Consider the following 24,746-nt stretch of genomic DNA (forward strand, 5'->3'; position numbering starts at 1 on the left):
TCTCTTTCACTACTCTCTTTCATTAGTTTGGATCCCCTCAGATTTATCCTTTTATTCTGTCCTGTTTTTCAGTCTCATATTTCTTCCCGCTCCCTCCCTTTCTCTCTCCCTTCCAAACTAAAGTAACACTTCACTTTATCACAATTTACTTTTTCTCCTCTTGGTTAAAATAATAATTATTGATATTGCAGACACACAGTTGTTGTGCGTTTGTGTATAAACTTTTCATTTCAATGTTGCCTTTTGTTTCTTTTCACTCTTGTTAGAAAATAAAAGTTTAGAATTGTTTTAGGAATCTTTTGACTCCTGTCCTTCTTTCCATCAGAATTTATTTTCAAGTGGTTTGACAGAGTAGTGAAATTTGTGGTGCTGAATCGATCAGTACACTCCTTGTGATGTGAACCTAAACCACAGATGTAGTTGTTCTTGAGCTTCAGTAACTCCCTTGGGACAGTTTTGAGCATGGTGGTGTATGACAGAAAATATGCGAACAATTCAAAGGACGAAATCACTTCAACTATTTTGATTTAACAAATGATATAGAAAAAGATTTTATTGTAAAACGTTCATGGACCAGACATCACGGTATACTGAACAAACAGAGCCACATTGTTTTCTAGTCTAAGAATTAAACAAATTAATAACATGTCACATCCACAATTTCACAACAGCTTTGTCACATTTTTTGAAGTATATGTTACTTTTTAACATTTATTTTTAACATGCAAGTAATCAAATGTCAAAGAACCACTTTCAACTCCTCAGATTGTGCTGTCATACTGTATAAGTAACTCCACCGCAGAATACGGTCGTACCAGCCATCAGAAGACACGTTCAAGACGATTTCCTCAACTCTCAACCACCAGAGATATAGTTGTCATGTTTCCTGTGCTGTGGGATTTGGTGTGCTTTTTTTTTCCTCACTGCTTCTCAATTTATTCATATTAAAACGTGCTTATCAGATCTTACCACAATGTCGACGTTTCATTCATTACTCAGTCACTTTGTTCTTGTTGGCCAATGTGCTTTGTATACTCTATGTAAATGTCATACACAAGCTTATTAGTGGGCATTCGAGGCGCTGTCCTTATAAGAATGGTATAGCAAAGAAACGCTGGTCAATAGCTACAGATTGGTTTATTTCACCAGCGCTTTTCACTTATGTTGTCTTGCCTACCTGCTTACGTTTATAATTCTCTTAGGCAGAAATTACAGCTTGCAATATGGGTTACCGGTAATTATGTTCTCTTCTACACTGCACCATTCTCTCCCTTCCCCTCTTTTCCTTTGTCACAGCTGTTGGTAACTAAGGAGAAGGTTGTACAGTCTATCACCCAATCTCTCTCCAATATGCAGTGACAGATCACAGTGGGTTTCTTTCCCTCTCCAAAGCAACCCACTTCCTCTGGAACATTTATTTCAATCACTCCTACACTTCCTCACTACCTCACTTTGTTGGTCACCCTCCTTTCTTCTTTCTTGTTCTTCCACCCTCTCCTCTCTCCTGTTCTTCCACCCTCTCCTCTTTTTCTTGTTCTTCCACCCTCTCCTCTTTTTCTTGGTCTTCCACCCTCTCCTCTCTTCTTTCTCGGTCTTCCACCCTCTCCTCTCTTTCTCGGTCTTCCACCCTCTCCTCTCTTTCTCGGTCTTCCACCCTCTCCATTAGACAGTGGTGACTGACAGCAGAGGGTTGTAGACCTTCTTGCCGTCAGGTGACCTGGTTCCGTGGGCCAGTAGTTCCTGGATGGTGATCCAGTTGTCCAGGATCCTACGGCTCCGTTTCTTCTGGCTCCTCCTGTGGCTCAGCTCCAAGATGGTAGTGGGCTCCTGTCCCTGCGGAGCCCCCTGTTGTCCACCGCCACTGTACTCCCTATCCCTCTCCCTCAGGCAGTCCAGCCTGCTCTGCATCATAAACTCCCTGCGTCTGCGCTGTTCCCTGGCCCTGAGAAGCTGCTGCTTCCTTTCCTCCTTGGACCAATAGCGGCCCATCTTCATCTCGCTGACGGCATCGTCGTCCGTGGTCATGCCGCTGCGCTCCTCCCGGATCTTAATGGCCCGGGCCTTCAGGAGGCGGTCCCTAACGGGCCGCTTGGCAACATAGCGGGATCCGTCGCTGCGTACTTTGACCTTCCACTCCATACGCGGTGAGGCCGGCGGAGGCAGGGGAGGGGGGATGGGTAAGGATGGCATGGACACAGGGCCCTGGGGGATGTCCTTGCATGTGCTCCCCAGGCTCATGGGACTCTCGCTTCCATCCCTGGGTCTCTCCAGGCCCTCGGATGTGGAGGGGGACCTCAGCTGCATGCAGCTCTGGTAGCGCTGGGGGATTCTGGAGCCAGAGTGGCGGCGGGACAGATAAGGGCTGTTCTCAGCGCTACGCCCTTCCCTCCCCTCCACTGTTCCATTGGTTTTGGGGCATCTCACCCCTCCGTCTGACCCCCTCCTCGCCCCCCCGTCACGGGACAGGGATCTGAACTTGGCCCCTCTCGGGCTAGAGGTCTTGACTTCCGATCCCCTCCTGTGTGAGCTAGGGGAGTAGGGCTGGTTCAGGTTAGCCTGCCCCCTCTCACTCCTGCCTCCCCTCTCCCTGTGCCGGCTGGGGGTTCGAGACGGCAAAGAGGCAGAGTCTCCCCCCTCCAAGCTGCTGTGGCCATGTGCAGAGGGGGAGGGATACTGTTCGCTGACCAGAGGGGTGCTCCTGCAGCTCTCCCCTCCTGTGTTGTAGGCGCTGGTGCTGTCCTTGTCGGAGCGCTCCCTCTCAGGCAACTCATTAATGTCTGACAGCTCATGGTGACAGGACTCCTCGCTAACCAAAGGAGCCACCCGCCCAGCCCCGGCCCCACCTCCAGCCCCACTTTCCTCCTCCAGGGGCCATGCCTTGAGACAGCGCTCCCGGAGCTGCTGCATCTTCTGGGCCCTCAGGATGTTACGACACTTAAACTCCAGGTGGCGTAGCTCCTCTTCCACGAGGGCCATCTCATGCTGCATCAGGCTCTCATTCCTATTCACATCCAGAGGAACCCCCCCATCGCCCCCCTGTTCCCCATGACCCTCATGCTCCCCCAGCAGCAGAAGAGCATTGCTGTTCTTCTCATAATAACACTTGATCTCCAGGAGCTCCCTGTACCTCTCACACTCTTCTTCTGTCAGACCCGGCATCATCATCATCACTGGGTCAGCTGCGTAGACCCTCTCCCCTGCCAGGTCACCACCTCCTCCCCCACTCAGACAGTCCAGACCCAGTAGAGAGTCAGTGCTGAAGTGGAACTCTGTGGAGTGGCCATGTAGAAGGGGTGGGGTGTCCCTGTCCCCCTGGCCAGAGTGGAACCTGCGCATGCTGCCGGGGGTGTTGGTGGCGTTGGTGGTGGGGGCGCTGGTCTGGTCGTCTCCTAGTAGGTCGTGTTCTGAGGACTCCTCATTGCGGGTACTCTCGTCTGTACGGCCCACCCCACTGTCCAACTCCTGGCTGTTACTCAGCAACGTGTGGAGCAGGCCTGGAGAGTCACGGTGACCTCGCCCGCGGATCACCACCACACCACCCCCACCCACGACCCCTGGTCCTTCACCCAGCATGGAGGCCCTGTTCCTCAGCTGATGGGGGCTGGGCAGGTGGACAGCGTTATCCAGAACCTCCAGTTCCAGTTCATCTGGGTCCAGCTGGTTGTCATTCTAAGTTGGAGAATGTGTTTCACGGATTGGGTTTATTTTGTTTGATTGCCGTTGTGGTTTCGATATTGAGTTGAGGGTGTCATTGAGGCGGGCAAAGGAGAAAGGAAAAGAAAGATTGAAATTATATATTAGATTGAACAGGTTCAATTTCTTGTACTCTTGGGAACCTCATACAACATGTTACAGAGGTATGTCTGTTAGCGTTTATCTCAGTCACTAGATGGCGGTAGGAGCTAAGGTAATGTGTGATTTCATTACCATTTTAAAGGCATTTTTTCTGAGGGGTATTTTCCACTGAGTTGTCTGGATGAAAAGAAGGAAATTTGTTCCCAAAGTTAAATGTATGCACATGCATGCACACCCACCCACCCAACTATATGCATGCATGCACGCACACACATGCACTTACAAGCGCGCACACAAACACACATCACCACCACTGTGCGGTGTTTTTACTACCAGTGAATAGTACAGGAGGATTACAAATTGCTTGTTTTAATTAACTCCCTTTATCCAGATCAACCTGCGATATTGATTAAATGTGTATGCTTTAATTCAGCCAACAAATCACCGCTCAGAGTGGAGTTGATTACATTTAACCCTTAGAAACCTGGACCCAGTTTTTCTTGCATAAACAAAATTGGAAGAAGTGAAAGGAGACTCCAAATAACGTATTTCTGGAAAATAAATATAAAAACTGTTGGTATGCAAAGAATCTATGCAAATGTGTGGTTTGCATCACTTAATGCCCTATGTTTCATATATATAACAAACTTTCAAGTGACTGAATATTTTTGCTCATAGTGTCATTACAAAGATTGGCCACCAGATGATGCCAAAACTTTATTGCGATCACTTCAAGTTATTCCTTTTTATGTATTGATCGTGTGCAGACACTTTACCAGGTGTTTAAAGACAATGTTGCATATATGTAACATTGGGCTTTAAAGGGTTAATTGATTTGGTTTACACTTGAATTGTTTAACTGGATTCAAGTTGAGAGATATTATTATTCAAAAAACCCTTAATTTCATTATTTCTCTGTCGCTCTCTCTTGCTCTTTCCAGACCGTTGAATAATTCCTTAATATCTGCTCATATATACCGTCCTTGGATGATCCCCATCTCTTTTCCTCTCTTCACTCTGCATTTTCAATGTGAGACTACACTTTATCGATGAATCTTATTATTATAGTTGTATTTTTTGTAAGATTACATTTGTTGTCCTTTTTTTAACAATACTAAACATAGACAAACCATCAACAACATACAGACGCACACAAACATTCATAACATCACCCCTGCACAGACCCACCTGCTCACACCCCCATCTCCCCCTGCCACATGGCCTCAGACTGCACTATTTGGTTTCTCTCCGTCTCTCACACAGTTTCAACATTTAGATAATAAAGCATTAGGCCTTTCCATTGTGTTAACGATAGAGGATTGATTGATTTCCATTTTTTAAGTATATGTTTTTTCAAGATGATTGACTAGAAAAGTATCTTCCAACCATCTCACTGAAGCCTCATATGCCATGTCTTGGAATAGGCAGACAGAGTAAAAGTACATTTACATTGACAGCCAACTTTCCAACTCCACCCACAACTCATGGGCTTAATTTATTAACTTTGTCCCTTGTGTAATAAATGATAAACATTAATTTATACTGGATTAAGCGTACATTTTCGTTAACTGTAATTTCATTAGTTAAGTTCCAACACTCCATCTTGTGCTAATATTAGTTATTTTTCATTCTTGGTTCCAATTGTTTATATTTTTTCAAGGAGATTGTCAGGTAGATAGGCCTTCTGCAAGGTTTTGTTTAACTTACCTATCATATGAATAGCATTTTCTGACTCAAATAGGATTGCTCTGACATCCAAAAGATTTCAAATAGAAATATCTTGATATGAAACATTTAAGCTGCGTGTATTTGAAAATATCTACATTTGTCAGTCCAAAATAGCTTTTTAATGATTTAATGGAAATGCATTGATTTCCTTTTACTAAGCCATTTACGGTTCTATGCCTTTAGTTTTCCATGTGGACCAATTTATCTGTGAATTGTGAAAAGCTGTCCAAGGATTGTTCCATAGGGTTGTGTTTTCAGGGAGTGATACTGGTTCTTGTAGAATCCATTTCATTTTCTTCCATAATGTTATGGTGTTCCTAACCATGAAATTGTATTGTTATTCTGGCTGCAGTTTTAGTCTGCCCTGCATCTCACGTCTCTCTGCAGATTCGAGGGTGCCAGATGAATAAAGGGAATTTGAGGGTACTTGCAGTGGTGACTTTGTCTGGGTAGCAGCCTACATTTAATGGCCCTCTCTTAAATCTGCCCTCTGGCTCATTCTGGGCTGAATGTGGACTGCATTCTGATTTCAACACTCTGAGTGTGTCTCAGAGCACACACACATTTGTTTTTGCATGGCTGTGTGTGAGAAGGTATATTGATGTGTGTCTATGCCTCATGCATCACTCTCAGTATAAAAATGGTCAACTATGCCGTTCCATCTGGAGGTGTGTGTGTTCAGTGACTACCCATTGTGTATATATATACATTATGGGATGTCCTGGGACTGTGTCCTTATGTCTGTTGAGCTGTGACCTTGAGGGAAACAAAGCAATGCCACATTGGCACGTACTGAAAACAACCAGGCTCTCCCTCTCCTCGCTAGCTATCGCTCCCGTCCAGCTCCATTTCTCCCTATCTGTCTCCCTCTTACTCCTCTCGCCTTTCCTGTCTCCTTACATGGGTTAACAGGGTAGGGGGAGATTCATAGCTCTAGTCTTATTTATTTTACACAAAGGGTGTGCCTCTAGTGTAGAGGTTCCGATATGACCTTTCTTTATGTCATTTCTCATGTCATTTTTGTTAAGAAACTAGGTGACTTGAATTTGAATTAATTTTGGTGTGAAGAATGAAACATCTTTGGTGGTTATATGGTATTTACTGTACTGTAGTTATCATGGTCTTGGTTGGTTTGTTTATATGGTATTTACTGTACTGTAGTTATCATGGTCTTGGTTGGTTTGTTTATATGGTATTTACTGTACTGTAGTTATCATGGTCTTGGTTGGTTTGTTTATATGGTATATCAGATAGTAAACCAGTTCAGAGGGTCTCTCACCTCTATTTCAGGCCGGGCCAGGAGCAGGGAGATGTTGGTGCTGTCCTCCTGGGTCAGAATGGCCACCGCCTCCTCTCTGTTCTGGATGTCCACCCCGTTTATCTGAGACACAGTCACATCAGAAATGTTCTTGTCTGACCCTGCTTTCTGCTATAAATTATAATAGAACGTTATCTAAAATGTTCTCTCAACAATCCTACCTGTAAGATTCTATCCCCCTCTCGGATACGGCCATCCATAGCAGCTATACTATTGGGGTTGACCTGGAGAGAGTGACAGAGGATTAGGTTAGCTGGCAAACAGGTGATCAGAGCAAGTATAACCCTCATCCTCACTCCCATCCTCCTCACCTCGCCCACATAGATCCCCAGGTCCTCCTCATCGTCTGTCCGGTAGCACACCGTTAACCCCAGCTTGTCCTGCTGACGAGACTTATACAGCTCCACCTCCTATTGAAATGTGTGGCAGACAAAACACACATGTTAAACACATGAACACTGGTAATGGAGATGGAGAGGGCATGAAGAATGGGATTGCTGTTGAATTACACGGTCGGCAATTTAATTTGACAGGAAAATGTAGCCTCACCTCATACTCCAACTCATCCTGCCTGAGATCCGCCTCATGCTGAGTGATGTCAAAGTAGTCATTGGGGTCATAATATTCAGGCTCTAAAAGGCTGAGAGGAAAACATAGAGAATATGTCAGTGTATCAAAATTTAAGCAGAGCTACAAACTGCAGAGCTTTCAAACATCTTATGGAAATTGAAAAGTAAATTGAATTCTCTCTCTCACACACACGCACACTCCACTCACAGCTCGTTGAGCAGGTTGGGTTCCAGGATGGGTGGCAGTGGAGGGGAGGGGGGCGGGTGAGGGGGCGGGGCTCCACCTGGGTGGTGGGCGATCCTTCCCAGAGTCAACATGTGTTGGAAGCTGATGTCAGTCTGAGTGCCGCTGTCCACACAGTCAGTCAGCCCCCCTGGAACTGCTGCTGTCCCTGCCAGTCCCGCCCGCCGCCGGGCCCCCCTCTTCAACACGTGAGACAGCAGAGGGTCTCGCACATCCAGGGTGGGGTCCCGTGAAAGACAGGACAGCTCCTTACCATTCACCTAGAGGAGGGGAGCGAGAACAGAGGTCAGATAGGAGAAGGTCGTGGAAAAGGAGAAGAAAGGAAGAGTAGAGGAGTGCTGTCTAGAACCCAAAACGGTTCCTCAGATATCCCTATAGGAGAACCCTTTGAAGAACCCTTTTGGGTTCCATGTAAAACCCTTTACAAAGAGGGTTCTAGATGGAACCCAAAAGAGTGCTACCTGGAACCAAAATGGGTTCTACCTGAAACCAAAAAGGGTTCTCCTACGGGGACAGCCAAAGAACCCTTTTGGAACCCTTTTTTCTAAGTGTAGTGAAGAATGATTAAACACAAAGGAGTACCAGGGCATATACAGAGGGAGACGTGGAGAAATTGAGAAAGACTAACACAAAGATGGAAAATAAGCAGTTTATAGAGAGAAAGGGCAATGAGTGGAGAGAGTGTGTGATTACAAAACAGGTGCACCAAACAGGAGTATAGATAGCAGACTTTGAGCCACATTAGAGGATCTCTCGCTAGACATTCAGACAGAACAAGGTTAGGTCACTGTGTGTTAAACTGAGCCACAACACAAGGACTGAGGAGGAGAATACATGACACATACAGACAGGCCTAAGACACAGAACTAGAGTTAGACAGCCAACAGATAGCCATTAAAGATAACAGAGAATAACACAGTACACCTCAACACAGAGAAATGTGTAGGTTTAGTGTATGTTAATAATACACACATCACATGTAGGGTTACAAAGGCACATCACAGTATGTGGTACATTTCTCTCAACTTAAAAGGTTTTGATATCACACAGCGGGGGAGAAGAAAAACTTTATACTGAGACCTTCAATCGACCTTCTCCATCAAAAGGACACAACGTGTTATTTATTTGACCCTTCTGTTGAGAGAGAGAGGGAGAGCAATGGAATCATTAGAGAAGAGAAGACTTACGTTAATAGGGTAGGCTCTGAGGAAAAGGTGAAAGTGCAATGTTGTTGTAAGGAAATGGGTTATTACTGGTTGAGAGAAATGCTGCCTGTTGGTAGACTAATCTCTGTATTAGTCCTAAATCCCTCTGCATGTGTCTAACCATGCTGTACATGATCCTCTCTCTAGCCTCATTTATACCTAGCGCTAACATGTGTCCTTTGTCCAGATCTTATCCACATTTTGATTGTTTTTCATTCTCAGAAATATGTCTACACATGGTATTAAAATGTGTTTCTTATCAATCCACTGTGTACACATTGTGACCACATTTCCTGTTCCCTCCCTGTATGCCAATTATTTGACAGCTATTCTTTCAAAATAATATTTATTTTCCCTATTTTAATACACACTTTGATGGCATAAGTCAATGATGCCACCTGCCAATGATTTTAGAAGGTGAGATAATGATGATTTAAATGGTTTCACTGTTCAGATCCCTCTACTCTTGCTAACATGTGCCTGACTATATATATATGAGAGAAGCAGTGATCCTGGTAAACTGATGCAAGACCCCAAACGTAACGTTTGTTAATTAAGAGGTGAAACATCAAACCACCATTTATACCCTTCTGACCAAATGGTAATGTGTTTTTTGGTGTGTATAGAATCTGCTGGTTGAAGTCATGAGCATATTGCACACAGCTGGGTGAATGTGCGTGAAGGTGTGCGTGTGTGTGTCACAAGTGTGCCTCCATATGTTTTAATGGAGACCTGTAGACAGTATCAAGGTGCTCTGAGTGGCAGAAGACAGACACCTAGGCATACAGACATTGTGTTAGTGCATTCATGGTCACACACCGACCGTGGCTGTCTGGGGATTTCCACATCTTTATACCCTGCTTCCATGCCTCCATCGTTCCCCTCTCTTTTCCTGTCCCCTTCAAATAATCGCAATTCAAATCGATGTTCCCCTGTGCAGTCAACCACAAAAACGTTCTTTCTTTCTCTCTATTCTTTTCCATTTGGTTCTGGCTCTCCATGCCTTTCTGCACCTCCTCTCTCCCTCTCCATGCCTCTCTGCACCTCCTCTCTCCCTCTCCATGCCTTTCTGTACCTCCTCTCTCCCTCTCCATGCCTTTCTGTACCTCCTCTCTCCCTCTCCATGTCTTCCTGTACCTCCCCTCTCCCTCTCCATGCCTTTCTGCACCTCCTCTCTCCCTCTCCATGCCTTTTTGTACCTCATCTCTCCCTCTCCATGCCTTTGCTCTCCCTCTCCATGCCTTTCTGTACCTTGTCTCTCCCTCTCCATGCCTTTCTGCACCTCCTCTCTCCCTCTCCATGCCTTTTTGTACCTCATCTCTCCCTCTCCATGCCTTTCTGTACCTTGTCTCTCCCTCTCCATGCCTTTTCTCTCCCTCTCCATGCCTTTCTGTACCTTGTCTCTCCCTCTCCATGCCTTTCTGTACCTCCTCTCTCCCTCTCCATGCCTTTCTGTACCTCCTCTCTCCCTCTCCATGCCTTTCTGTACCTCCTCTCTCCCTCTCCATGCCTTTCTGTACCTCCTCTCTCCCTCGCCATGCCTTTCTGTACCTCCTCTCTCCCTCTCCATGCCTTTCTGTACCTCCTCTCTCCCTCTCCATGCCTTTCTGTACCTCCTCTCTCCCTCGCCATGCCTTTCTGTACCTCCTCTCTCCCTCTCCATGCCTTTCTGTACCTCCTCTCTCCCTCTCCATGCCTTTCTGTACCTCCTCTCTCCCTCGCCATGCCTTTCTGTACCTCCTCTCTCCCTCTCCATGCCTTTCTGTACCTCCTCTCTCCCTCTCCATGCCTTTTTGTACCTCCTCTCTCCCTCTCCATGCCTTTTTGTACCTCGTCTCTCCCTCTCCATGCCTTTCTGTACCTCCTCACTCCCTCTCTATGATTTCTTTGCTCACACCTCTTTCCAAACCCCACTCCCCTGCCATTGTGTCTCCCTCTTCCTCTCTCCCTTCTGTTGCTCTTTGGCTCTCACTCTCTCTCTTTGCCCCACCCTCTCTCTATATCACTCACTCACTCCCTATTTCGCTCTCTCTCCTCATGCTGCCTCAGCACTCTTCTTTCTCCAGCCCCTCCCTAGAGGATACAACACACGCGCTTATATCTGTGCCGTTTCCTTCCCTTGCCCGTTTCTCCTTCCTATACTAATGACCCTCCATACATCTCTGTCGCTCTCACCCTCTTAATGAGTTCTTTCACTTGAAGACAAAATAAGAAACCTAATTTTTTGCATGGCATCTTCCGCCACGCCAAATGGAGTTAACAGTGTGAAGCCTAACTGTATTTTTTATTTGCCAAGTCTAATGAAATTGTCCCTTTACAAAAGCTTGTCCTGCAACTTATATATTTTTCCCTCTCTCTTCTTTTGTCTACACATGATAGGAACCAGGTGAGATGGAGCATTTGAGACAGTGAGTTGTTTTTCTCCTGTAACACCATCATTAGGACCAATGAGGGATAGGGTATATAGAAGACCAGCCCTTTGGCCATTGCTGACAGTCTGAGAACACTTAGAGAGAGGAGGGAGGGGGACGCCACTGCATTCATTATCAATGAGAGGCAGTGAGATTGCTTTGAGGATGGCTTCGTACAGGTTCATGGTTGTTGTGCATTAGATTGGAAGGATAACTCATCTTGACGTGTTGCGCAATGCATTATACATCCACTGGTCCATTATGTCAGCTGATTTCATGACCTATAACCTCTGACCTTTGCAGTGTCTCATATTATCCAATGACAGTCAAGACGAATTGCCAATGAGAGAGAGCGAGTAGGGTGTGTATTGCTCATTCTTCCACTAAAATTATATTAAATAACAGGCGTAAATTGAGACTGAGTTCCATGCCGTTATATATTCCTGTTATTCTCTACGTTATTCGGAGTAGCACAGTAGGGGGGTGTTTGGGAGAGGCTGTGGATGAGGGGTGGGGGTGAAAGAGAGAGGGAGATGAAAGAGAAGCAGGTAGTTCAAAGGGATGAGAGAAAAAGCGAGGGAGAGGCGCTGATGGAGAGCAGCACCGGGGGAAGGGGAGGTAAAATGATGAAGGGTGGTGAAGAAAGAGGAGTGAAATACAAGGACAAAGAAAGAGGGAAGGAGCTTTCGAGGACTCGTAGATTGTAAGTTTATAATACAATTTTACTCATTTTGGGTGTGAATGTCTCATAGCTCCATGCTTGTTGGTAAAGTAAATAGTGGAAACACACAGAGGAACCTCCAGGGAGATGTAGAGGCTTAATGAGGCTTTATCTCCAACCTTTTAGCTGCAGTTTGATGGAATATCTACAGTACACCAGACTCTGGGAGAGGGAAAGACTGAGAATGGGTGGTGTACTGTACACCCACCCAAACATATGAGCAGTAAAGGAGGATTTGACAAATGTATCGACTCATAAACTCTATACTGACTTGTATTCTTCCCTGTGAATAATTTAGCTTATCACTAAAACAATTTGCATAAAAATGAATAATAAACAATCCAAATGGTTTCCCTCCTTCTTTTGTAACGGCTGCATGCTGACCGTGCCCTGCTGCCCTTCACATATTCAATTCTACTTGTTGGGTAATTGATTTTTCTCATCTCTCATGCTTTGAAGGGTCTAGTCCCCTCTTCACAAAATCAATTATATCTGGAGACATGCTCAGTGCCGTCTGGTTCTAACCCCAGCTGTTTGATATCACAGGGGGACATTTACACAGGCCAGTGGGCAGTGGTTGAGCTCAGACATAGACAAAGATGAGCTGCTATTGACTTGGGGACTACTCAAACATTCAGGGAAATTGGGAAACTAATAAACTAACAAGCATATTTTGGTTTAATAGATTGATTCTCAGAAACACATTGTCAATAGAGCTATCAATAACTACAGTCTAAGAAAAAAAGGTTCCAAAAGAGGTCTTCGGCTGTCTCGATAGGAGAACCCTTTTTGGTTCCAGGCAGAACCCTCTGTAGAAAGAGCTCTACAGAGAATCGAAAGGGTTCTACCTGGAACCAGAAAGTGTTCTTCAAAAGGGCAGAAGAACCGTAGATAGATAGCGTAGGCTAGAGTGTAGGCAGATTTGTTTTTCTTGTATTTTTTAAAGCTTATTTTGGAGCTGTATGTATTTGTTTTTGTCTAAGAAAGTGGTAATGCATTTCCACACACACACACACACACACACACACACACACACACACACACACACACACACACACACACACACACACACACACACACACACACACACACACACACACACACACACACACACACACACACACACACACACACACACACACACATCCTGACATGACCAGACATACAACCCATAAACCCCCTCTCCTCCATTTGTGACCTCCAACCTAATCACACACACACACTTAATCATACAAATACAAATTTACCAGAGAGAGGTGTTCCCAAGGGAAAAGATACAGGCACCATGATAAAGAGGCAGATGAGTTGAATAATAAAAGCCTGCTTTGAGGTGAGTACCAAGCCAATTAGTGAGAGTCAACAGATATTTCCATTTACAGATCATTCTCTATGGAAGGCCCATAGACCGTGAACCCTCACTGAAAAAAAGTAATCAGGTTTATCTTTGTCTATGGGAGAATCATATTATTTATATATGAGGAGAATTCCCTCTGAATGTGACTGTCTTTTCGCTTAGTTTTTCAGAGCAAGAGAGTGATGGAAGACAGAAGGAGACAGAAGGTGGAAGCGGAATCTCTGTGGGTGTGACTGTGGGGAGCCGTTTAGATATTTGTAGCCAGAGAAGAAGTCAATCAATGCACAGATGCTGAGGAAGAGAAGAAGAGGGGAAGGGGGGCAGATAGGATTCAATCTAAGACAGGTGAAGGAGACAATTAGAGAGACAGATATTGGTTTGGATACAGAAACATTATGTCTGAGGGAAAAGTCAATCTCAATGTCAGGTTGTCATATCACGACACTCATCGTTGGGATATGTCTATATAATAAAATCGGTGTTTTTATGTGCATTGATATGAGTGAGTGAGTGTATGTGCGTGCATGTAATCTGTGTATGTTTGTCTGTGTACTCTATACACGTTAGTAGGTTATCTTTGAGTGGCCATGTGTTTGCACAGTGTGTATGTCAGAACTTTTCAGCGTGAAAAAGGCACATCAGGCTTGTTTAATGACTTCAGTTGCCGTGGCAACGGCCTCGCATTGCAACCCATTCTACAGAGAGGGAGAGCGAGACCGGAGGAGGTAGAGACTGAGGGGCGGAGGGGGAGACTGGAGAGGGGTGGGTGGTGCAGCACAAAATGGATACTGTGCTCTCTGTGTGGTGTAGATACATGAATGTTCTGGTTAGTTTGCAATGCATTACCCATAAACTTAACTAATGCTTATTGTAAATACATAGACTCATGTAGGCTGTAGACACTGATATATGAGGTGACCTTCACCACTTTCACCTGGGGAGTGACAGGAGGCAGAATATACAATATGGGTGTTTACCATACACAAGACACATGCACCTGTCAGCAGCACATGAATACGTTCTTCCGGCAAGAGAAGATTGTATTCAGACAGACAGAATTAGCCTTTCAGTTGAACGTTATGTTTGCGTTATATGAAGAGTCTAAATTTGAATGTGTAATTACACGTTTGTGAACAGCCCAGAACTAAGCACCAAAACCTCAAACATGCAGTGTTTTAGAAAGCAATGTAATTATGCAAATTTTATTATGCAATGTGATGGGGTTTTTTCTTCCATGATGACACATTTTAATTGTTGGTATTTTATTTGGCATCATAGAGTTTTAAAACAATCAACCTGCTGCCCTGTTAGAAATTCTGTATATACAACATTGCCTAGAGTTCTTTCAATTCAATAAATGTAATTAAATGGAAATACAAAGTGCCTTTGGATGGACAGCATATTTTATGTAACATTCAGAAGCTTGATCTTCTGCAATCAAACCGTCAGTGTATTCTGTTTGGAATGCTGATGGTCTATCTACATGCCTACCTGCTCTTCTTGACACATCGTTTGCCATCTGGCCTTCCCAAGTTGGGAACACCGATCACCCTATATTTCTGCCAATAGAAGGGGTGTCGGTGTCTCAGTTCTGTGTCTCCTATGTCCATCTCTAACCTCTGTGGTCTTTGTAAGCATTGGCTACACGCTTAGAAAAAAAGGTGCTATCTAGAACCTAAAAGGGTTCTTCGGCTGTCCCCATTGGAGAACCCTTTTTGCTTCCCTTTGGAACCTTTTTTTGTTCCAGGTAGGGTTCTAGTTCTACCAGGAACCAAAAAGGATTCTACCTGGAACCAAAATGGTCTATGGGGACATCCAAAGAACCCTTTTAGAACAATCTTTTATTAGAGTGTACAGACTGATTGGACCACAGAGCAAACAGACACGCTCCTTGCTACATCACCCAGATGGGACAGAGAACAGCTCTCTGCTGCTATGGCAGAGGAATCAGTGATAAACCACCAGTGTTTGACTCCCTACCACTCCCTGTCTGGATCTCACACAGGGGACTCAGTCTGCCAGTCTGTGGATTTTGTTGTCTGTAAAAGCTGAGCACATTTTTGTATTACTTGAGCTCGCTTCCTTGGGCATACCTTTATGCACAGCTTATTACACAATTGTGTGAATGCTTGATCAGTGAAGTGATATAATCTTCCACTTTATCAAAACACTGACCCCGCATGTGGTCTCTGTCATCATGGCTGACCTCTGTATTGGGGTCACTAAATTTACTGCCATTCTCCCTTATATGCTCCAGACTACACACACACACGCGTGCGCGCGCGCACGTACGCAGACATAGATACACACACGAGGGATCAGCAAAGTCACACAAGCCTACCTATTCATCCCAGCTCTGTGAAGCGTTCAAATCAATTACTCCTGTCACCTGAGGGCAATCAACAGAAACAAAGTCCTCTCCTCCCTCCCCCTTTCTTTTTTCCATCTTCTCCTGTCCTTTCTTTGACTCATTACTCTACCACTGGTAGTGCTCATGTCATCCCCTGTTGTTCGCTGCTTTGGCTTTGCCTTGGGCACCAAGTGCAGTTCTGATGACGGGTACAGGCTCACATGTCCGGACTCTTTGTCATAAAACCATAAAAATAGAATAACAACACATACATTTACATTTACATTTAAGTCATTTAGCAGACGCTCTTATCCAGAGCGACTTACAAATTGGAAAGTTCATACATATTCATCCTGGTCCCCCCGTGGGAATTGAACCCTGGTCCCCCCGTGGGAATTGAACCCACAACCCTGGCATTGCAAGTGCCATGCTCTACCAACTGAGCCACACGGGACCACAGTAAATATCAATATGCATTTGACAGATCATGTTGTGAATCTGCTGATATCTGCTGACAGGGGAATATGGATATTGAAGCTGATTCCTGGGTATTATATTTTTATGTTTCATTTTTATTCAGTCTCACTGGCATTACCGCAAAGCAAAACCAGCCCTTAAAGTTGATTGACACGCCTGCACGTCACACGGTGACGTCCTTTTGAATATTGAACAGCTTGCTAGAGACCATTTCTTGCAGTGGCTGCAGCTCATGCCGCGTTCAAAACAACTGGGAACTCCGACTTCCAACTTCAGTGTGTTCAAGACAACTGGGAACCTGGGGAAAAACAAGTTCCCGACTGGGATTTTTTTTTTAATGGTTGTCCAACTCGGAGTTCCAAGTCGGAAACTCGGGCATCTTTCTAGAGCACCAACTTTCCGACCTGAAGATCAGGAGTTCTCAGTTGTCTTGAAAGCGGCAGGTAGCCTAGTGGTTAGAGCGTTGGGCCAGTAACCGAAAGGTTGCTGAATCGAGTCCCTGAGCTGACAAGTTAAAAATCTGTCGTTCTTCCCCTGAGCAAGGCAGTTAACCCACTGTTCCCCGGGCCCTGAGCAAGGCAGTTAACCCACTGTTCCCCGGGCCCTGAGCAAGGCAGTTAACCCACTGTTCCCCGGGCCCTGAGCAAGGCAGTTAACCCACTGTTCCCCGAGCCCTGAGCAAGGCAGTTAACCCACTGTTCCCCAGGCCCTGAGCAAGGCAGTTAACCCACTGTTCCCTGTTCCCTGGGCGCTGAAGACGTGGATGTTGATTATGGCAGCCCCCCGCACCTCTCTGATTCAGAGGGGTTGGGTTAAAGCAAAAGATGCATTTAGTTGTACAGCTGACTAGCCTTTCCCAATCCCCTTTTTCTGCCGATATGAAGTTTGTATCTGTTCCATAACATGGGGTTTGTGAAAACTGTGTTTTTCTACACGTGAGAGGATCGGGACAACAAAAATCATCAGGAAATTGTCTGTAAAACCTGAACTGTTTGAGTTACAAACTAATAAGTCACCACCATTGAAAGACGAGACTCTAACGAACACGGCCACAGAGTTTCTAAACCCAGAGGCACAACACCGTAAGAAATTCAGGGAACACGAAACAGACCAGGCTGGGGATTGGGGTTTGAGAAGACAATGAGATGAGTGAAAAATGATTCCTTAGTTCTTAATTTTCTAGAAATCTCAAGGCACATCCTGGATTCCAGACAATGTCTTAAGTTGAACAAAACAACGTTACATCATAGGAGTGCCTTTGCTTTGACGGCCTGCACATGCGCAGTTCGATGCGAGACGACCGTTAGACCCGATGACAACCCAAACAACACTGTCGTGTCAGAGACAGTACAAGATAAAGATAGGCACAAACTGCTTCTCCCATAGAAATCCCCGATCCCACTTATAGGCGATGTCATGGCGATGTTTGCTAGCTAATGCTGCCTTCAAAACAACTGGGAACTCAGAAATCTTCAACTTCCAACTTCAGTGCTTTCAAGACAACTGGGAACTCGGAAAAAACAAGGTCAGATCATGACTGTTCTAGAAAGATGCCAGAGTTTCGGACTTGGAATTCTGAGTTGAATGACCGTTCAAAACGATTTTTCACAGTCTAAGCTTTATCCCCCCCAGAGTTCTCAGTTGTCTTTAACGCCCCAGTTCCCAGTTGTTTTGAAGCTAGCCAACATCGTCATGACATTGCCTACAAGTGGGATCAGGGATTTTTATTTGAGAAGCAGTTTGTGCCCATCTTCATACTGTACTGTCTTTGACATGAAAGTGTCATTTGTTTTGCTTTACGACATCCACATTGTGGAGTCAATAAGCTTTTCGGCAGTTGTCTGAAGATAAATGGCACAACGAGCATAGGGGGTAAAAAATGGCATGAATAAAGTGACCAAACATGGGTAAAAAAAAATAATATTAATCCTGAGTTTTCTAATATCTCTCAGATATAGGACAGACAATTCAAAACCTTATTCCTTATGATTAATTTTTTGACTGTCTGTTTTGCCATATACAAATGTGTTAATCAATGCGTTTATATGGGCTATTCGAAGGCCAAATCAAACACTTTAAAAAAAAATTTATTATACCTACAGGGGTCCTAAAATTCCAAATCAAATGGCTAGACTATACATTTTATTACCATCTTAAAACAATCCAATATGCTAGCTTAGTAAATATTGCGATCGAAGGGCTTAGACCTACCAGGGTTAAACCTACGTAGGCTTTGGAACGTACTCCATTTAATATAATATGTTAATATGATATGTTACAAATGGAATAATGGTGTGGTTACCTAACACAAAAACGAAAGTAGGGAGGATGGGTGGGGGATACCGCGACAGTCTAGCAATCCAAAGGTTGCGTGTTTGAGTCGGTGACAACTGTAGCAATTTAGCTAACCCTTCCCATGACCCTTTTCCTAACCTTAACCTAATTCTCCTAACCTTCAACATTAAGGATCCTAACCTTTATCGTTGGTTCTCCTAACCTGCAATGTAAATTATCCTAACTTTTGTCATTATGACACAACAAGCAGCATGGTCTCAGAGCAAGACGTATAATACTATACGTCCTCCAAGATGTATGAAACCTCCAATTCGTATAATATTGTACAACCGCTATTCCATTTGTAACGTACATAACATATCATACTAAATGGAGGGATACCAATTTACATCCCAAATCCTAAAAATTTGAATGCCCAAGAGACCAGCTTGGCAAAACCTACATAAGACTTGCACACCTAGATGTGCTTGCACATGTACCGTCTCTCAGTTGCTAAATGCTGCTGTTGCTTAGGCTGTAACCGTGGCAACCCTTCAGCGCAACCCCTTGACAATAACTATTTTGGCGTTGAGCTAAAACCAAAGCATCTTACACCATTCCCTGCAGCATCCCAGTGAAAATCTGGCCCCTCAGTGTCTCCCTCTCAGATGTAATTGGGCTCTACAGGGCTTTTCACAATAACTACAATAATTATAACAGAGTATGAACATAGTTATGATTATTAAAATGACATGATTGCTGCAACTGCGAGACAGTGGTTGTGGTTGCACAAGTACAAGTAAAAATGGATTACTGATCTTATTTTATGCGTAGCCTATGCCTTATCTAATCATGTAAATGCCTGTGTTCAATGAAACCTTGGTAGATAATATAATATGAATATGAATATGCCTGCATTATGAATTTTGTCCCAATAATAATCATATTCTGTAGATTGATGATGTTGTTATTTTTCTCATATGTTTTGTTCCTCCAAAAAATCTGTCATCATTATGGCTGTTGTAATTACATTGTTCATAATCACTTTACTGTGAGCCCCTCTGTAAAAGCTGGCACTGCTTGTTCATGTGGATGGAGTGTTAAAGTCATCGTTGTGAAAATGATCTGTCAGTTGGTTGTGATGGATGATGGACATTAGACCTATGTGGCGTCGGTTCGTTTCTACAGTTCGGGGCTACCAGAACATTTTGACTGACAACGCAAACTGTAACCAGACCTCAGGCAGACAGCCACTATACCAGAGAGGTGTCAATATGGAGAGGCTGTGTCAGTATCAAGACAGCAAGAGAGGAGGAGAGAGGAGTGTTAATAGAGTTGGTACTACTGTAAGCTAGATGGAAGAGAAAGAGAGTGAGAGAGAGAGACAGTGAGAGAGAGAGAGAGAGAGAGAGAGAGAGAGAGAGAGAGAGAGAGAGAGAGAGAGAGAGAGAGAGAGAGAAAGCAACAAGGGAACAAGAGAAACAAGAGAAAAACAGAGAGACAAAGAGAGAGAGAAAGCGAGAGAGAGAATCACTCACCTGGAACATGACCCTGTACTGTTCCTCAGGCTTCTGAACCACACACATGTTGCACCCCATGGTGACCTGGACTCAGGCCGGGTGGGGCCAAACCAGTCCAGGAGGTCAGTACCTAAAAATACCCCTCTTTCCCTTTGGGTGTGGCAGTCAGAGACCCCTCTTATGTTAGGGCACTATGGATTATGAATCCCAGAGGTTCTCTGTCCCCAAAAACAGTCTGTGTCCCTGTGTCCTGTTCCTCTCTTCTTTTTAGTCAGATTTCAAGTTTTACAATCCTGTAGTGATCCACACATTTACAAAAAGGTTTTGAACGTCTTCCCGTCTGTTTCTGTCCCCATCACAGAGTACAACAATCTTCGTTTGTCTTCATAAGCATGGAGTGGTTCGGTTCAGGTTAGGTTTTGCATGACTCCATCGTGGTCTTTGGATTGGTCAGAAGGAGTAGAAAGGGGAGTGAGGAATGACTAAGGTGACAAGGGAGCTGCTGATGGGTTGGAAAGAAAGACTGACAGATGATCTCAGATGTGTTGATGATCTATTGTGTTGTAATGTATCTAAGACAGTCTATCATAACTATATAATGATGATTCAATAACCTAATAACCACTTCTCACTTTTGTGGAACAGTCTCACCATGTGAGCTGTCTCTCTGAACTAGCTGAGGTTTTTCCCAATGGAACTCGACGTTAACTCACCCATGTTTTTCCCCTGGTCCCAGCACTCTATCAAAGAAACACTTTCAAAGTTTCAGATGCAAACAGGCACCGATATCAAATAACTTTTCACCTTACTTTTCCCTTCCCACCTTCTTCGCTTTCCAGGTTTAGAAGGATTGCTTCAGTCTTTTCCCAGGTTCCGCTCCTCTTTTGCTCTGGTACTTTCACCTCTTCGGGATAAATGGACTCGTCAGAACCTTTTCATTGGTGCTTATGATCATTGACATTTCCTGGTTTACCACCATTGAAACTGATGAAGAGGAGAGAGAAAGAATCTACCCACTGAACCATCTAGCCAACGGCCTGAAACTCAAGCCCTGGTCGTCGAGCTAAGATAAGCGGTGTGTATTGGGTACACGAAACCCAATAACACACACACTTGCACAAGCATCACAGTGAGGTAACAACACACCAGGAAGTCGCTGTTGTCCCAACTACACCTCTTTGCCTGATGGTCTGTATCTGTCAGAATAACAACCGCTAAGCACCATTTTCAGGAGGAAGCTGTTTCAGTGAACACGTCTACATACAAAATGTATGTCATTTAAATGTGGAGTATTGGAGGAAAATAGGTTACAGTTGTCGGCTGAAGGGTGTTTGAGACAGACTGGTTGGTTCAGCTAGGTGTTTTGTCAGGTTTCCAGCCAGCACTTTTGACGTTATGGTTCATTTATTAACTAATCGAAAGTGTTTCCAATCCACTGGAATACTGGAGGCTACTGCTCCAGGGTGTAACTGAGGAGAAGATTAGAATTCAATTACAGGCCTGTTAGGCAGAGAACAGGAACCATCCTATTTGGTCATGTTTTAAAATCAATATCACATGCACTAAGGGATTCAATTGGATGTTGTGTTTGCTGGACTATTATTGGGAGATTCAGGACTCGTTACCATCTAGACCACCAATGATAAGCCATGTGTAAAATACTGTGCTTTTTATTTGAAAGATTGAGGTTTAGTGATCTTTCTTTTCCTTATTGAAATGTGTTAATTGATAGTCTTTCACTTTGTCTCTTCTCCTCTCATTTGTATCTCTCATTCAACCTGTGCTTCCACTGTTAAAGTGGGATAAATCAGTGTATTGACTTCAATCCCTGAACTCATTCTTTAATTACCCTCTGTCTTTCTCTCTCCATCTCTAACAAAATCCATGCTCAAGTAGAAAGGTACCACATTATACTGTACCCTTGTAACCATTTCTCCATGAGTGTGTATCTCTCCCGTCCTCTCCCCTCTCTGTCTGTCTCATCACCTGGGTTAAACCTTTAAGTCTTATCAGTACCTCCTCCAGGAGACCCTGCAGTCTGAACACCATTCAACATTATACGCTTTGAAAAGTAAACCTCTGTCCAGCCACCCTCCTGGCAGCAACAAGGTGTTAGCTTCTGTAATCCTTCCTCAAAGCCTCGCTGACTGCACCTGTAATCTCTCCAGACACTCAGTGTAATCCTTAACACTGACAATATATAACCAACTCCAATTTAAAAGACCCACACACACAGAGAGAGACATGCACACACGCTTGAAAAACCCCTCCCAGTCTGCTAGGCTAGGCAGTAAGCACTAGAGAGATGCCATTAGCCAGTCTAGTTGTAGAACTGTGGCAGACAGTCACAGCAGGTGCTGAAAGCCAAACAGGCGTGTCAAATGTCCCGACGGTTCCTACGCTCTCTCCATCTCCAGCTCCACATAGAGCATACCATCGCATGAGGATGTATGTGAATTCGAATCTTACCTGGCTACTACTGTAAAAGCTCCAGTTTGAAACCCAGAGCCTGCCATGTGAATGATCTGAGTCAACAGGTATGGACTCACACAGGATGCAACAGACTCAGGGAGGATAGAAAGAGAGGATACGCAAATTGTAAGGATGAGGAAGGATATGAGAGTATTCCCTCTTCCAGATTACTGCAATAATCACTTCTGTCCATCTATGTCCTCACAGACCAAAACAAAGCTCAAACTAGAGCCGCAGAAAAAGAAAGTTCATCCATCTTGTGCTGCAAGGAGGAAAGAGCATAAATTCAAGAATGTGAGGCAGCAGCTCTGTAGTAATCCACCTTTTGTCTGTTGGTCATTCTTTTAAAAACCCACAATTAGAAACAAAAGCGTTGAGAGGATTCCATCCAGGTGGTGAGTAGAGTCAGAGTGTGAAGTGCCCTTCTCAGGTTCAACATAAATCACCATCAGCGGACTCTACAAGATGATAGAAATCACTGACGTCTGATTGGAGGATACTCTTGGCTCCTTCCCTCAGGCGAGACGATAAATGCGCTCCCCCACTGCAGCGGGGAACACAAAGGCGGTTCTGCCGCACCATCAAGCCTGCTGCTGCTGCTGAATAAGATTCTACTAGATGCAACACTGTTCTCCCTCCTCTCTCTCTCTCTGGCCCCCTCCCCTAGTCCCTCATATTTTGCCCACACCTCATTTGCTACCCCTCCTCCCCCTCTTCCTCTTTCTATGTCTCTCTCTGTGGGAAACACAGGGCAGGCTCCAGACAGCCTAATGATCTGTTTGCACAATGCAGGTAGCCTATAACTGGAAGGAATGAGAGAGAGTAAGCTACTACATTAAATAATGCACAATCAAGGTGCACTATCAATTCATATTTGACAATATTCATATATCTGTGACACACTGTATGTATCTTGCGTTTCCTTCGGTCCTTGGGAGTATTGCAAGTATCAATTGCTTATATGATAAGGTACCAATGATTATATGGGATATAAACTGTACTAGACAAGCATAAAGGACATTTAAAAAAGCCTCTGGCCGCCTGTGAATTTAAATGAGTTGATGCCCTGACTCACAGAAAAGAGAGGAACACAGAGCAATTGGATAACAGGTGTGTGATGGGATGAATTTAAATAGGGAACACAGCCTAGGAATGTGATGTAAATGACTGTGTGGGGGAGAGAGGGGGGTGCAGAGAGGGGGTGGGGGTGCAGAGAGGGAGGGGGTGGGGGTGGGGAGAGGGGGTGGGGGGAGTGGGTGGGGGGTGGGGAGATGGGGTGAGGAGAGGGGATGGGGTGGGGAGAGGGGGTGGGGTGGGGTGGGGAGAGGGGGTGGGGGTGGGGAGAGGGCTTTAGGCAGTATAGCTTTCAAAATGCTAACAATACAAAAAATGCAAAAGCAGTTTGTGGATAACACAAAGGTAAAAATGCTGACAGATATAGATATACACCTGTTTGGTTTGCACAATACTTGTGTATTACCTCAATTGGTATATCTACCTTGACCTCCCTTCACCCTCTCTCCCTCTCTGAATATCAAGCTACATTTTAGTACTGTTCATTGTCTAATTTCAATTTTAAAAACAGCTCTGTTGACACATTTGCAACAGTCACACTGCCAATTAATTTAGAGCCAAGCAGAGCTATGAGACTAACCAGGGCACAGAGAAGATTAAAGTAGTGAATAACAGCAAACTGTGCACTGTAGGAAATAACACGTTTTTAAATGAGAATGATAGCCTACAAACACACACGCGGTCACACACACACACACAAGCAAGCAAACACCGCAGTACTCTTATCTTATAAAAATGCATAAAAGTACAGATTTGTCCATAACACCGCAAGACTGCCACAAGGCATTGTCCCATACAGACCACATATGCAGTAAATACACCCATTGACTGGCTATGTGTTGGGTACATGGAGCAATAGGCCCTCTGTCTGTCTGAGCCAGTTTGAAACAGGATTTCACGCTGTCTGACTGACCCAACAGGCTTACAGACGGTTCAGTTCAGCTCCCGACATTTTACACACACACACACACACACACACACACACACACACACACACACACACACACACACGCACGCACGCACGCACGCACGCACGCACGCACGCACGCACACACGCACGCATGCACGCACGCATGCACGCACGCACACACGCACTCACGCACAAACACACACACACACTCATGCGCACATACACACTTACACACAGACCTCAGACACGGTTATCCTCATGCTTCTCCCTCTCCAAAATGTTAGGCTGCTGAAGATCTTTATCTCGTCAGAAAAGGTCAAAATT

The 24,746-nt window shown here is 44.6% G+C and overlaps 1 protein-coding gene across 2 annotated transcripts; it reads right to left on the reverse strand.

Moving 5' to 3' along the window:
- Nucleotides 1-520: 520 nt before the first annotated feature.
- On the reverse strand, nucleotides 521-23,062 carry LOC129860778 (PDZ domain-containing protein 4-like). 2 transcript variants are annotated; one of them, XM_055931509.1, is made up of 8 exons: nucleotides 19,985-23,062; nucleotides 8,735-8,788; nucleotides 7,619-7,914; nucleotides 7,391-7,481; nucleotides 7,153-7,251; nucleotides 7,003-7,065; nucleotides 6,803-6,904; nucleotides 521-3,669 (listed from the first exon to the last, which is right to left on the reverse strand). In XM_055931509.1, exons 1-8 carry the CDS (start codon nucleotides 20,042-20,044, stop codon nucleotides 1,663-1,665), a joined length of 2,772 nt encoding a protein of 923 aa, XP_055787484.1. In that variant the 5' UTR covers nucleotides 20,045-23,062; the 3' UTR covers nucleotides 521-1,662. The 2 variants fall into 2 exon arrangements, with proteins under 2 accessions (XP_055787484.1, XP_055787486.1); XM_055931511.1 differs by lacking the exon at nucleotides 8,735-8,788.
- Nucleotides 23,063-24,746: the final 1,684 nt, after the last annotated feature.

The sequence above is a fragment of the Salvelinus fontinalis genome, chromosome 8 (genome assembly GCF_029448725.1).
Source record: "Salvelinus fontinalis isolate EN_2023a chromosome 8, ASM2944872v1, whole genome shotgun sequence".
In the NCBI taxonomy this organism is placed as follows: Eukaryota; Metazoa; Chordata; class Actinopteri; order Salmoniformes; family Salmonidae; genus Salvelinus; species Salvelinus fontinalis.

Coding starts and splice junctions, on each gene's coding strand:
- LOC129860778 (XM_055931509.1), bottom strand. CDS start 20,044: ATGGGGTGCAACATGTGTGTGGTTCAGAAGCCTGAGGAACAGTACAGG. Junction 7,915..8,734: donor ATGGAGAAGGTCGATTGAAG/GTCTCAGTATAA, acceptor CCCCTCCTCTAG/GTGAATGGTAAGGAGCTGTC. Junction 7,482..7,618: donor CCCAACCTGCTCAACGAGCT/GTGAGTGGAGTG, acceptor TTTTCCTCTCAG/CCTTTTAGAGCCTGAATATT.